Source organism: Neurospora tetrasperma (assembly GCF_000213175.1).
Source record: "Neurospora tetrasperma FGSC 2508 unplaced genomic scaffold NEUTE1scaffold_81, whole genome shotgun sequence".
Taxonomy (NCBI): domain Eukaryota; kingdom Fungi; phylum Ascomycota; class Sordariomycetes; order Sordariales; family Sordariaceae; genus Neurospora; species Neurospora tetrasperma.
Window position 1 is genome coordinate 396,948 of NW_009799179.1, and position 14,067 is coordinate 411,014.

General features: G+C 53.1%; 5 protein-coding genes across 5 annotated transcripts; 2 read left to right on the forward strand and 3 right to left on the reverse strand.

Moving 5' to 3' along the window:
• Positions 1 to 517: 517 nt before the first annotated feature.
• NEUTE1DRAFT_55853 (sphingolipid long chain base-responsive protein LSP1) lies at positions 518 to 1,787 on the forward strand (the record flags this gene model as incomplete). The annotated part of the gene is made up of 2 exons (XM_009856771.1): positions 518 to 635; positions 715 to 1,787. The coding sequence occupies 2 exons, from the start codon at positions 518 to 520 to the stop codon at positions 1,785 to 1,787; spliced, it is 1,191 nt and encodes a 396-aa protein (XP_009855073.1).
• A 1,159-nt stretch (positions 1,788 to 2,946) lies between these two features.
• On the forward strand, positions 2,947 to 4,247 carry NEUTE1DRAFT_149216 (uncharacterized protein; the record flags this gene model as incomplete). Its single annotated transcript, XM_009856772.1, has 2 exons — positions 2,947 to 3,130; positions 3,213 to 4,247. 2 exons carry the CDS (start codon positions 3,063 to 3,065, stop codon positions 4,102 to 4,104), a joined length of 960 nt encoding a protein of 319 aa, XP_009855074.1.
• A 263-nt stretch (positions 4,248 to 4,510) lies between these two features.
• On the reverse strand, positions 4,511 to 5,993 carry NEUTE1DRAFT_118402 (uncharacterized protein; the record flags this gene model as incomplete). The annotated part of the gene is made up of 1 exon (XM_009856773.1): positions 4,511 to 5,993. One exon carries the CDS (start codon positions 5,886 to 5,888, stop codon positions 4,680 to 4,682), a length of 1,209 nt encoding a protein of 402 aa, XP_009855075.1.
• Positions 5,994 to 6,520: 527 nt separating this feature from the next.
• On the reverse strand, positions 6,521 to 10,374 carry NEUTE1DRAFT_149218 (uncharacterized protein; the record flags this gene model as incomplete). Its single annotated transcript, XM_009856774.1, has 2 exons — positions 6,521 to 10,245; positions 10,363 to 10,374. 2 exons carry the CDS (start codon positions 10,372 to 10,374, stop codon positions 6,601 to 6,603), a joined length of 3,657 nt encoding a protein of 1,218 aa, XP_009855076.1.
• Positions 10,375 to 11,618: 1,244 nt separating this feature from the next.
• Positions 11,619 to 13,288, reverse strand: NEUTE1DRAFT_70182 (uncharacterized protein; the record flags this gene model as incomplete). The annotated part of the gene is made up of 1 exon (XM_009856775.1): positions 11,619 to 13,288. The coding sequence occupies one exon, from the start codon at positions 12,995 to 12,997 to the stop codon at positions 11,927 to 11,929; it is 1,071 nt and encodes a 356-aa protein (XP_009855077.1).
• Positions 13,289 to 14,067: the final 779 nt, after the last annotated feature.

Sequence of the window (14,067 nt, forward strand, 5' to 3'; positions counted from 1 at the left end):
GCTTGGCCCTGCCCTTTTGCAGTGTCGTCTTCTGTTAGTGACTAGCAGAGGTTGCACACCGACGTCATCCCCCCCTTGGCCTGGGACTGGATCTGCCGGCACGCGCATGCGACAGACAGACGCTTCTCGAGCCCAGAACTGGAACTGGAACTGGAACTTGTCTTGGTTGTCTTTTCCACGTCTCTTGACTGACATGACTGGACTGATCAAAAAGGCCAGACGAACTCCTCCTCCTGCTCCCAAATCCCTTCATTGGTTTTCCTCTTCTGTTTTATTTTCCACCAATTTCTCTACTCGTCCGCCATTCGGATTCCCACCAACATTGCCCTGACTAGTCTAGGTGCTTGCTTACCGCCCAACTGAATATTCCAACCAAGAGAACAAGGGAAGAAGCCCCCCGACTCACACCGTCAACTGGAACTGTCCGTTCCTACTACTTCAACTTCAACATCACACCACCTTGTGTGATCGACAACTTCAAAACCCTCGACGACAATCGATAAATACTACATAAACCATGCATCGAACCTACTCTATGCGCGCCTCCAGGGCGCCAACCGCCTCCCAGATCCAGAACCCCCCTCCACCGCCATCATCCACAAAGTCGGGACGTCTCTTTGGTCGCGGCGGAATTGGTGAGCTTGTCCCCCCTTCTTCTTTTTCTAAAAAAAAAAGTCGAGCAGCACAGCTCATAGCCTGTGTGAACGTTAACAGGAGGGCTAGGCCATGCTCTACGACGCAACGCCGCCGGCGCCTTTGGGCCCGATCTCGCCAAGAAGCTCTCCCAGCTGGTCAAGATGGAGAAGAACGTGATGCGCAGTCTGGAAATGGTGGCCAAGGAGCGCATGGAGGTCGCCCAACAGTTGTCGCTCTGGGGCGAGGCCTGCGATGAGGACGTGTCCGATGTCACAGACAAGCTGGGCGTGTTGCTCTACGAAATCGGCGAACTCGAGGATCAGTACGTCGATCGCTACGACCAGTACCGCGTCACCATGAAGAGTATTAGGAATATCGAGGCGTCGGTGCAACCCAGCAGAGACAGTAGGTCCACTCTACTACTCCTACTGTCCCAACTCTTGTCGCTCTTCACCACTAACACCCCACGAGGAAAGCAAAAAATTACCGACCAAATCGCCCAGCTCAAGTACAAAGAGCCCAACTCCCCGCGCATCGTCGTTCTCGAACAGGAACTCGTCCGCGCCGAAGCCGAGTCGCTCGTCGCCGAAGCCCAGCTCTCCAACATAACGCGTGAGAAGATCAAGGCCGCCTACACCTACCAATTCGACGCCCTGCGCGAGCACTGCGAAAAAGTCGCCATCATTGCCGGCTACGGCAAGCACCTCTTGGAACTCATCGACGACACCCCCGTCACCCCAGGCGAAACCCGCCCCGCTTACGACGGCTACGAAGCCTCCAAGGCCATCATCCAGGACTGCGAGGACTCCCTTACCAACTGGGTCACGCAAAACGCGGCCGTCTCAGCGAAGCTTTCCACTCGCTCGAGGACGCTAAGCCAGCGCAGGAGGAACAACATCAAGGCCAGGACGGAAGGCGGCGCAGGACAGGGACATGACTTGTCGGGTCAGGACGCCCCGCTTAACGATCGTGACTCGTGGGTGCCGGCGAATCAGCACAAGGAGGTGGCGGACTATGAGGTGTCGGAGGAAGAGGAGGACGACGATGAGGATGAGGAAGATGATATTCATGCATCGGGCAGCCACTCCATGCTGGACGGCGAGAGCGAACAGCATCAGCGCGGGAGGAACACTGAGCCTGTTGCTGCCTAAACAAGGACGGTAATTGTGTACTAGGGGCGCGTGTCTGCGGGCATCCTCACACGAAAGTCGGCAACAGCAGTGAATCCTCAAACACAAACCCAACAGACAGAAAAACTACACGACCTTGGAGCTAGGATGGGATGGGATGGGATGGCAGGATTCCTTAAGCGACACTCTCTATACCTCTACTTTTCTTGGTCTGTCTGAACCTGAGATGGAACGGACAGACTGCGCGCAGGCAGGTTATTAGTCTGCATAATTGGTAATGATAAGGTTTTGGATCGGATGGTACAAATCAAAGTGAGATGATACCTCGGGGGGGAAGCCATGGGAAGGAAGAACGAGATCAAGATTAGTTAATGATTGCGCTATGGTTATGCTTATTCCTAGGCGGTAGCTTTTTTGTGTACCATTATTCCCAGATTCATGATATTGACGTTTTGCTGTGAAACATGGGTGCTTCTCTGGTGTATACCGCCGATTACTCAATTCCTCATAGGATATAATACGCTAGAAGCAACAAACAGCCTCTAAACGACAATGGCCGGTGTCAGAAGACAATGATGATTTGTTCCAAAAAGGTTGTTCTTCCCTAAAATTAGAGGTATGAAAGACACAATCGCCGCATCAGTCTTATTATACAGAGTGTAGATGTTTACTTATCATCCTTCGAAGGGCGCTATATCACGGACTCAAAAAAAGAAGAGATCATGTCTATTGACCGTGAAGAGAAAAGAGCCATTGAAGGTTTCTTGACTGCGAAGCCGTACAATTAGTAAATATTTACATTCTGCATTAACGTGCAACATCTGTTGAACTGATACTTGAGCGAATGAGATCAAACCGTAATGGAAAATAACTGACTGAATTTCAACGAAATCAAAAAGAAGGAGGGAGTCATGACACCTTCAACTGAGAATTGGCCGAAGATGTGGAGGAAAACAACGCAAAAAATGATGATCGCGGCAGGGCTCGAACCTGCGATCCTCTGCGATTACGATGTAAAGCAGATGCCTTAACCACTGGGCCACGCAACCGTTATTGATATTTGTATTTCAACAGCCACCTATAACCATTGAAAGCAAGAATACCTCAGCAAGAATTGCCGGAACCACCTCCCCAGCCGGCATTGGCGCGAACTTTAGCTCTTGGAAACAGCGGGGTCTGTCAACTCGAAGCTCCATGACCATCACGGTTCGCGAAGCTTCATCATTTTGTTTCGCAACATCAACTAACCCACTAACTTTCTAAGGGGAAAACACCATCTCTCACCAATTGTTCACCATGAAGTCCTTCCGCGCCGCCAACGCGCTTCTGCGCACCAACTCTGCTGCCTCGAATGCCATCTCCCGGTTCGTCACCCCACCACCATCATCGTCTCAAACATCTTTGTTTACTTTCCTCTCCCATCCTAAAGCTAACAAACCACCACAGCGCCGCCGCCCCTCTAGTAACCGCCTCCGGCTCTCCCGCCTGCCAATGCCTCCTCACCACCCCCCGCACGACCCTCCCTCAGACTCCCTTGACCGTCCGCCCCTTCTCAACAACCCCCATCCGCCCCGGCAAAAAAGACAAGAAACCCAAGCGCGGCGGCAGCAACGAAGAAGCTGAAGAGCCGCCCGCCCGTGGAGGAAAGAAAGACAAGAAGGGCTCTTCTAAAAACAGCTCCTCCTCCCCCGCAGAAGAGTCATCATCCTCCAGCAACGACCCCAAAGACCCCAACCGCCCCATCCCCTCCCCCGAAACGCCCTACGACCTCTCCGACCTAACCTACGCCTTCGACCGCGCCGACAAGCACTACCTCGACGCCCTCAAGACCTTCCGCTCCGGCTCGCGCTTCTCCGCCGACTCCATCGGTTCCTTACCCATCTTCCCCGACAAGAAAGATACTTCCCTCTCTTACCCCCTGCGCGACCTAGCAACAGTCGCACAAGTCTCGGGCTCAGGCCGCAAATGGTCCATCCTGTGCTTTGACGAGTCGTCTGTAAAACCTATTATGAGCGCGGTACAAAAGTCCCCGGACTTTAACCAGCAGCCGCAAAGAAGCGAAGAGAACCCCTTGGAGCTGACGATTACCGTGGAGCCGGAACGGGCGGAGGATCTCCAAAAGAGAGTGAAGGAGCTGTGTCAGCTGTGGAGAGATAAACTTAGGGCGGAGACCCATAAAAGAGAGGCGGTGCATAAGAAGTGGAAGCAGCAGGAGAAGATATTGGATGATGATGTCAAGGCACTGAAGACCAAGGTGCAGAAGTTGCAGGATGAGAGGATGAAGGCGGTGGCGGCGAGGGAGAAGGAGGTTTGTAATGCGGTGATGGCTAGGAAGTGAGGACTTGGGGGATAAGAGATTCTTGTGGGTGTGTATTATTATCTTTGTGTGTTTGTGTGGTTTCGGACAGTGTCGAGATGGGAGTCGGAATACCATTGCGTTTATACCGTAGTTGCTTGAGACTTTAAGTTCAGAGTTCGTGTGAGCTGTTGTTTAGCTGAATGTGATCGTTCACCTTTGGATTCAAAGGTTGGACTTTATTGTACTTGACTTGCTAACAGACTGTGAAATGTTTATGACTGGGCCCGAGTAACCTATAAAACCTATTACCTGGATTCTGTTAAGTAGAATGGTTGCTTTTTGAGAACAGCTGATAGTCAGGTTTCTGTCAAAGCAACACAGACTACAAGAGCAATATGTCGTTCAAAGTTTTGGGCACAACCAAGGCAGCAAGTTAAAGATACCGCACAAGACTTTCACAAACCCGTGTTTTCCCCAGGCACAAGAAGACAGCCAATACGGGTATTCATAATGTTACAACTGGACCAATTCTACACCTCAGTCCTCTTCTTCTATCTGTTTTTACATCACCCTCCCCTCCCCTTCCCCTTCCACCCCCCCTTCAATTCCTCAACCTACGCCTTCTTCTGAGCCGGAGCCGGAGCCGCCCTCGGCAAACCAGCAGCAAGCAACTGGTTCAACTTCTTCTTGAACTTCTCCGCATCACTCGGCGCATAACTGAACGTTCCGCCGTGATACTTCTCCACCATTTTCACCGTCTCACTCAAGCTCTCCACATACTTGGGTTCCTCATACTTCCCCAACACGCTCGTCTCCAAGATTTTGAGTTTCGTCTTCTTCTCCGGCCCCTCACTAACCGCAAACTTATCCAACGACTCCTTTACCCACTCCTTCTCCTCCACACTGCTGAAAAACACGGGTTTCTTCTCGTGCACGTACCGATGCTTAATAGCCGTCGGATCGCTCGTGACGCCCGACTGGTCGTTGAACGGCAATCCACCGCCCAAGATCCGCATCGTGCGCATTGCTGACTCCACTTTACCCAGCGACGCGTCTGTCGCGAGGGGCGGGCCGTACCCCAGCAGTGTATCGGGCGTGAGCTTGGGGACGTATTCGGTTACTTTGCCTTGTTCCAAGCCGCGGAGGAAGGCTTTCTCTTCTTCGGTGGGCGGGGCGTCGTAGTCGTCGCCGCGGGGACGCTTTTCTCCACTTCCTCGTTTCTTGTCGCCTGCGGGACGGGCGCGCCGGGCACCGAAGGGGGGTCTACGCGCTGCGCCGGCGGGGGTACCAGCACCGGGGGTAGCACCGAAGCGCGGACGGGCGCCGTTAGGACCGGCGGCAAAGCGAGGACGGAGAGCAGCGCCGGGTGCGACGGCGCCGGGGATGTTGCTGCCGCGAGAACCGAGGGTGCCCTTGAGGGAACGGACGTTGATGACTTTGGGAGCGCCGGACGCACCACCACCACCACCGCCGAGGGGAGCGATGGCGTCCTTGGTGGTGCCCTTGCCAGCGATGGGAGCGGCAGCGAGACGGCGGGCGTCACGGGCACCGGCGGGAAGGGTCTTGTGGAAGGAGTTGTCGTTGGTCAAGGACGTGAAGGATCCGCGAAGCTGGGTGAGCTTGCCGACGGCGGCTTCGGACTTTTGGCGGCTGGCGCTAATGGGGCCGGGGGCGCGGGGAGTGACGGCGGCAGCGGGCTTCTTATCGTCTTCGGCGGCGCATCGGGTGGTGGTGGAGGAAAAGGGACGCTGCTGCTGGGCGTTGAGAAGGGTGCTGGCGACACCCCGCCGGCCTAGGGTGGAGGTAACCACCTGACGGTTCATGGTCGGTGGTTTGTTGTTGTGTGGTGTGGTGTGTGATGTTGGTGGTTGGAGACGACACCACACTCGGTCGATCGATCGAGTCGAAGTGAGTGGACGGAGCCGGCTAGGCGGGCGGGTTCGCGGGATTCAGGTTTAAGGTGGACGGACGGTCGCGGTATGGACCTCAAAAATGCCCGTCAAATCGGACGGACGCCCAGGCCCCGCCGGCCCGCACAGCACAAAGTGGAAGCATTGAAGAGTGGGCCGTGCGCAACCCCGGATTTGGAGGAATTTGTTTATCGGGGTTTGATTGGATGGTGGAGCTGAGGATGTGGGGCAGTTCAACGACAGCAATGATGCCCTGAAAGAAAGTTGTCACTTTAGCACTTTGTTAACAGTCTCTCTAACCCCAGGATTTCTAGCTTCGAGTTACGTAAAAGATCTTGATGGAAATATCTTGAGTAAAAATATCCCTGTCTCCTAGAAACTGTAAAGAATTTCTTTTACATTCGAAGATCTTGCTTGCGTGAAATTGGCCTCGCATAGCTGACGCTACTGTTAGTGCTCTGGCGTATAAGTGGACAAAATGCATACACCCAACCAAATCGTTATCATCGTCAGCAGAGACAACAAAACGAAGAACTTCAACTCGGCCTTAAATCATGTACTTTGCAACATTGCTCAATAACAACAATACTCTATATACCCTTTTGTCTAAACCAACTCACACCTTCTAACCACCAAAATCCCAAACCTCCATGCCCACTCCCCCAACCATCACCCTCCCCTCCTTGATCACCTCCACATCCCCAGCATCCGCCACCGAGCTATACTGATTATCCAACAGCGTCACCTTGACCGGCTGCTCACTTCCCTCCTGCCAAACCGCCCGCCAAAGCTTCACTCGCTGGTCATTGCTAACACTAGCCACCTCCACTGCTTCCCCCTCCTCCTCCCTAACGGTACAAATGCCCGTCACACCAGCAGCATGCGCATCCTTGACTCTCGACCTGCTCAACACCTTGTACGTCTTATCATCAGCAGAATACTGCAGGTTCGTAAAGTGGACGGCGTTGTCGTCGCCGCCTGTAATGACCAGCCAGCTCTGGCCTGATGATGACGACGAGAGATCAAGGCCCTTGATACTGCTCTGATGGACCTTGGCGAGGGTAACCATCTGGTACTCTGCCTTTTCCGTCTCGGTCTCGGTAGCGGAACCCAAAGTAGTAGACCAAACAGCAACATGACCGTCCGTCGAAGCAGTCAGGACCTGAATATCCTTGCCAGCGTCAGCGACGCGCAAGTGCCGGATCTGCGTCAGACAAGCACCCGTGTACCGGCCTTGGGCAAGCAACTTCCACTGTTGAGTCTCAGTCGAGTAGAGGTAGCTTTTCAGCGTCGAGTTACTCAATGCCAAGCTGATAAGCATCTTTTCCTCTCCTTGTGATCCATAACGCTGGACATCAAAGTCCACAATCCTTAAATCCCCATCCGCCGACCGATCCGGGTACTTGCTCTCGCAAACCACCGCCAACGTCTCGTACTCCGATTCCAATCTAGTAATCCTCCACACAAAAAACTCTTCATTCCCCGCACTACTCAACAAGTGTGACTCGCCAAACCACTTCATGGCTTGGATACCAGCACTATGCTTCTCCAGGATCGCGAGCGGTTTGAATCCCCTTTCTGTTTTTTCTTTCCCAGCAGGGGCAGATGAGTCCCGATACTGCCACAGACGAATGGTGGTATCCTCCGCAGCAGTAGCTACGTACCGCCCTACTTCCCCTGAGGATGAAGAAACAGAAGCAGCGACGGCCCGTAACTCGCGACCGTGACCGCCCTCTTTCAGGGTGCGTAAAGGAGGGGACGATTGGCTGTAGAACCGCAGAGCAGAGGCTTTGGTGAAGATGAATCGTAATGGGCCGGGAGAGCCACCAGAAGAAGAAGAAGAAGAAGAAGAAGAGGGAAAGACGACGTCAAAGGCCCGGTGACCGCCGCCGCATTCGACAGTGGTGAGCTCTTGACGGGTGGACTCGCTCCAGACGACAAAGTTCTTGCCGCGGAAGCCGTGGATGATCAAATCGAGTCCAGATGAGGAGGGAGTGAAGTGGGCGCCTTCAATCATGCCGAGGGGAGGGGAGATTTCGTGTTGGAGGTGCAGTGTGGCCGACTCAGAGGTAGAGGTGAGGGTGTATATCCTGTATCGACCATCGCGGCAGCCAGTCAGAAAAGAGGTCGAACTACCCGGTAGCGGAACGATGCAGGTCACTGCATCCTTGGTGCGCGCGTCCTTGCGGGAGTAATCGAGGGTGTAAGCGTCAGGTGTCGATTTGTAGACAGCCACAGCACCGACGCGCGAGCCGAGGATCAGTTTGGAACCGCAAAAGGCGGCGGCCGTGGCAATGAAGGGGGATACGTCGTCGCTGGAGAGGTAGATCTTGCGCGGGTCGACGGTGACGGAGGAGGTGGAGGGGTCGAAAGTCATGAGAAGGGCGTGGTCGAGGCCGAGGACGGTGATGATGACTGTCCAGGCACCGGGCTGGTCTTTGTGGAGGGTCTCTTGAGCGCCTTCGATGAGGAGGATATCGGAGATCTTGCCGGGGAAGGTGTGGAGTTCTTTGACTTGGTGGCCGTCCTCGAGGAAGAGGTAGACTTTACCACTGGAACTACCGAGGATAGCGGTCCCCTGAACTGGGCTCTTGACGACGTAGTAGGACTTGAGGTCCGCGAGGACGGTCTCCGAAAGGTGAACATTCTTCCATGTCAGACCCTCGCCTATCGTCCCGTGCAAGAGCCTTCCAGACGACGTCGTAGCGAGAAGCGTATTTTCTGACAGAAACGCATACCGCTGGAACCCGTTCTTGACCGTGTTCTTCTTTTGTCCTTCCACCGGTGCAGTCGAGTCCTCTTCAACCCCCTCAGCAACCCTCATGACATCCTCGACCGTAAGCGTAACGTCAATATCCCTATACGCTTGCTCCCCATTTCCGACCGCCTGATCACCAGCCATCGTAATCTTCCCATCTGCTCCACCCGTTGCAATCAAAGTCGGCAGTCCATCACCCCCCGACACCGCCGTCGACCACATATTCTTGCCATTATGACAACTGACAATACCGCAGTTCTTCAGCATGCCAAACGACCCAGCAATGTCTTGTTCACCACTGTACCCCCTCTCCAGCGCCTCCTTCCACTTTGCCTGATCCAGCGTTAACTCCCACCTCTGTCTCGTCGCATCCTCACCGAACGAGTGGATCTCAATCGGACTTCCATCCCCATGTTGCGTCCTTCCCGTAAACCGCACCTGCCAAATCCTCGATACGTGACCCATAGCCACAGCAAGACATCTCGCCTTGTCGTTTTGGTTTTCGACTTTGACTTCCGAGTTGTTGCTGCCTCCGAACCCTGTTTCTCTCGCTTCTGCCAATGTACATCTCTTTGAGTGATCATTTTCTCCAGAACCATCTGTAAGAATAGAGGTACCCCTGGTCGGCGAATTGGTGATATCCCATATCCGCACCGTCCGATCATCGCTGCAGCTGGCTAGCAGTCTGATCTTTTGACCGCCATTAGAAAGGGAAATCTCCGGCGAGATGGAAACCCCAAAGATGGACCCCTCGTGGCCGGTAAAGACGTAGAGGACTTCAAACTTTTTGCCTCTACCCTCCCCGCTCCCATCGAGAAAATACTTCCAGACAACAATCTCTCCAAACACCGTACCCCCCGCCACCAGAACTGTCTCGTCATCCAACAAACACAGATTCGCCGAATACAAAATCGGTCGTGAAGGCGAGGTGAGCGGGCCAAACGTAACCTCTCCGTCCCCCCCAATCAAAAGCGGAACAACCTCATTATGAGCAGTCACCAACGCCCCTTGCACTCTCCTCTTCCCTCCCTCTTTTCCTTCCGCTCCTCGCTTCCTTTCCGCAGGAAACAAAATCCCATCATATATCCAATCACCTGCCTTCTCCTCTCTCAGTTCCACCCCACTACCCCCATGTCCTTTGACGAGCTGATCCACTGTCCCCTGAGAAATAACCGCCACGGAATTCGCGCCCCAGATCAACACCCGCGGCTCCTCATCCTCATCCTCAACGTCATCCTCATCCTGGCCTGTTGTTGTCCCTGCTGGTTTTGGTGTTGTCGAAGGTGAAGGTGAAGGTGAGACATACAGACCGTGAATAGGCTGCGAGTAAAAGACTTTGATCTGGGAAACGAGGCGGGAGGTGGCGACGTCGTAGATTTTCAGATAGGTATCTTCGGCGGCGAGGAGGAAGATGCGAGAATTGGGAGACTGGTAGAAGGCGAGGGCCGTGATGGGGTTGAGGACAAAGTTATGGCGGAGTTTGGTGGGAAGCCTTGTGTGCGTGAGGGATGCCTGTGGGTGGTGTTAGTACCTAGGTAAGTTGTAACTGTGAAGACTTGAGAGTGAGGTGAGGTCGAGTTTCTTGCACTGAATGATGTGCGAAAAAGGAAAACATTGTTGTTGACGCACGTTTTGAGTCATGTTGGGCTGTGATGATGGACTGAAGCGTCCGCGTGGTCGGCTGCGTTGAAATTGAATCCAAGTAAATTTCAGCTATCCATTCTTGGAGCTTGTGCTGTGCAAGTACCTAGTCGTAGGCACCTTGATGTCCTTTGGTAGGAACGACCAATCCACAACTCAGGTGAGGAAATTCCCAAAGTGAAACGAGTGACTCCATTTTTTTGCTTCTTGGGCGCTTCCAACCCTAACCCTTTACATCCTCCTTTTTTTAAGGTATTCCTGATCTCGTCGTCCTTTCCACTGACCACTCCTAAACAACCTTCTTACATGGGTACTACTGTAAGTTACCAAACTTTTTAGTATTTCCGACCAAGATCACGGAATACTTACCTAGTTTCATTCAACTTTCTCTTCTCCCTTTTTCCTTTTTTTTTCTTCGTAACTGAAGGGTGATTTTTTTCCAGTCTACAGTACACACGTGATTGCGACGATCTCGTCAGACAAGTGCTACCTACCTTATAGACTCTCCAACTTCACTCATACCTTCCACTTATCCTATTCCCCGCTCGTAACATTATTCAAATCTTATGCATCGAAACTAGGTACTATTCTCTTTATTTCAGTTTTCTTTTTAATGTTCCGAAATAAATAAAAATCCCCTTGTCTTACTTATTCTTCCATAGTTCTACCAGCAGCGTAACCCTACCTACTAACAAAACACCACTCCCACTCCCAGTCACGCCGCCGCAGCCACGCACGCTCGAGTTACACCCACCCACCCACTCACCAACTAATACAACAAAGGGAAGGAGGCCTCACCCTCGTGAAATTCCGCTCCTTGAAACAACAGTCTTTCAACATCCAGTATCTCTCCCCCCACATATGCAGTATTTCAACTGGCGGAGCAGATCCTCCGCCAAGACCGTTCATGTCAGGCAAGCCGTGAAGATGTGCATCACCGCTACAGACGAACCGAATGGAGAAAAGGCGGGGACATATGGAGATGCACATTTGGCTCACATGTTCCTTGGATCTAATTCATGCAGGGCGTATGTTGTGTTCAATCGGGCAGGAGAGACAGGTGACGTGGTAGTGGCCCGGCAAGACATGTATGCGTGTGGGGGAGAAAGCTTGAGTTTTAGTTAGGGCACTAAGAAGGTTTGAGGATGGCTCAATCTTCATGTTTCACCGGAAAGGGAAAGGATGCTTGAGGATGGCTCAATCTCCATGTTTCATTAGAAAAGGGAAAGGACGGCTGCATAGTGTTGTACGAGATGTGTCTCCATTTCAGGTTATAGCTCGAAAACTAGTAAATAACTAACGATAAAGGAATAGGTATCATCATCCACAACACGATGGGCATACAAACAATCAACTGTGTCGTATATCCATAGCCACCTTCTTAATCTAGTTTTCCAAACGCCGTTAAATGCACCCATAAAAGATATATCCCCAAGTCATAAAGCGAGCAAAGTAAGAAATACCTTTTGCTCGCTGAGATAGTCATAACAGCACCCAGAAAAGTGTGCTCCTCCATCACCACCCTCCACACCCCTTCATCCTCCACTCCCCTTTAGATCCTCTGGTGGGAATAAGGCTCATAAGCCATATCGCGCTTAGCATACTGCTGTTGCGGCTGGCTAGCATATCCACCACCTCCAAGGAAGCCCTGGCTCGGCTTGCCATTGGCACCATGAGCATGGAACCCACCCACCGGCTGATACGGGCTACCAATAAGCTTCTCATTCTCCATGCCGACACTCCGTCTGCTGCTCCTGCTGGAGTGACCACCATGAGAGCTAGGCGCGCAGCAGCAAATGGTGAACATCCAGAAGAAGGCGGACGCCAGCGCAAAAGCCGCAGCAACCCAAATAGCCACCATGAACCGCTTGTTGAACTCGCCCTCGGCATTGTACTTGCCCGCCACGGTCTCGACGGCGCCGACGACAATGACCGAGATACCGGTGGCCAGGGCGGCGAAACCGCACACGGCTACGGCCGCGATGCCGGCGACCAACCACGTAAGACACGAAACGACGCGCGAGCAGTTGGCAAAGATGCCAAAGACGATTTCGACAACGAGCGCGACGAGGGCGATGATGAAGACGATCTGGGCCCACTTGCTGGCCGTGACGTACGTCTTGAACGCGTCCGTGACCTCCTTGGGCAGGGTAATGTTCTGGCCCGTGAGGGTAAGCAGCGAGTTGATGTCATGTTGCGTGCCGTTCAGCGCGTCCTGGGCCCAGTTGAACTTGGCCTTGGTGCACTCGCGCGTGCCGTTGTGGGTCGTGGTGCAGTAGCCCCAGAGGGAGATGTCGTAGATGTCGTAGAAGCCGAGGAGGGACGCCGTCAGGTTGGTGAGGCCGTCGTTGGAATCATCGCGCTTGGTCAGGCCGTCGATAGTGATCGCCTCGACGTCACGGCCAAAAAGCTGCTGCGCGCCGGCCTTGAGGATGGAGGACTCGTTCAGGTTCAAAAGGTCGCCAGCGTCGGCGAGTGAGATGGAGAAATTGGAAAGGTTGACGTCGAACATGTACATGGACTTGTCGGCGACGCCTGCTAGGCCGCCTACTAGGAGGGCTACTAGCGATGCTACTGTGAGCATGAATGGCAGGGCCACACAGACCACGCGACCGACACCCATCTTGTTGTTATTTTTGTAGTTGTTGTTATCGGCCGTCGACGACTAGGTTACTAGTAGTAAAAGGTACGTAGTGGTGCTCGGATCGTGGGTCGGTTGCGACGTTGTACTCTACAGTATGTATCGATTCAGGTCGTGCGGGGGAGGGAGGGGAAACGCGCTGGGTTAGGTGTCGTGCGTTAGGCTGAGAGTTAGGTTGGCGGGGGTGTTTATCCTCGACTGTATCGCCAAATTGTTGACTTGTTGATGATGTCGACTCGAGTTGAGATATTCGAGGGAATCCGGATTCGTGGGGGTACACAGGAAGATGATGAGAGAAGAGAGAACAGTTCCGAGACACGAGAAGGGCCATCAAAACATACAAATATGCTTTCGGCTTTTTTTTGTTTGTCAGTCGGGTGCTGACAGCAGCAGATGATCACAAAATGCGATGGCTGAGCTGGCTGAGCTGGTTGGCCCGAAAGATGGAAGGATCTTCAGCTGGTGGGCACCAAGCGACTGGGCTGTGTCGGCCAACTGGTGGCGCAGTACTAACAAGTTGAACCTGTACAGTTCCCAGGCCGTGTGAAATTGAAGGGATTTGGCTGTCATCCCCCGCAAACAGCTACCCTGTCAAAATCATAAATCACACTGTGACGGACCTCCACTGGCATTACGAATTTCATGTCTTGGGCAGCCACCGTCCCTGATAGTGATTTACATGGTGTAGTGAACTGACGCGTCCAGTCGTCAACGTGTCGGGTTTTATTACGCGGATTCATGTTTATCAACGTTGCCAATTCATCGCCCTCGAGAGACTGTTCCATTTTAGAGAGGCAAGGGCGGAGCGAGGCGACACTCGTGCTGAGCTATCTATGTCGGGTAGCTTTGTTAGTGCAGTGCCCAGTTATGAAACCTTTTGGCCTTGTTATCAGATTTAGGTACCCCGCCCCTCCACCCGTTTGACCTTGAGATCTTTCCAGATTGTCGGGACGAGACAGAGGACGGGAGGGTTCAACCTCGTATTGCTTGCATTTTCACAAGAAACACCTGTAGTGACAGCCGCAATGATACACCGTGATACCTCGAACGGC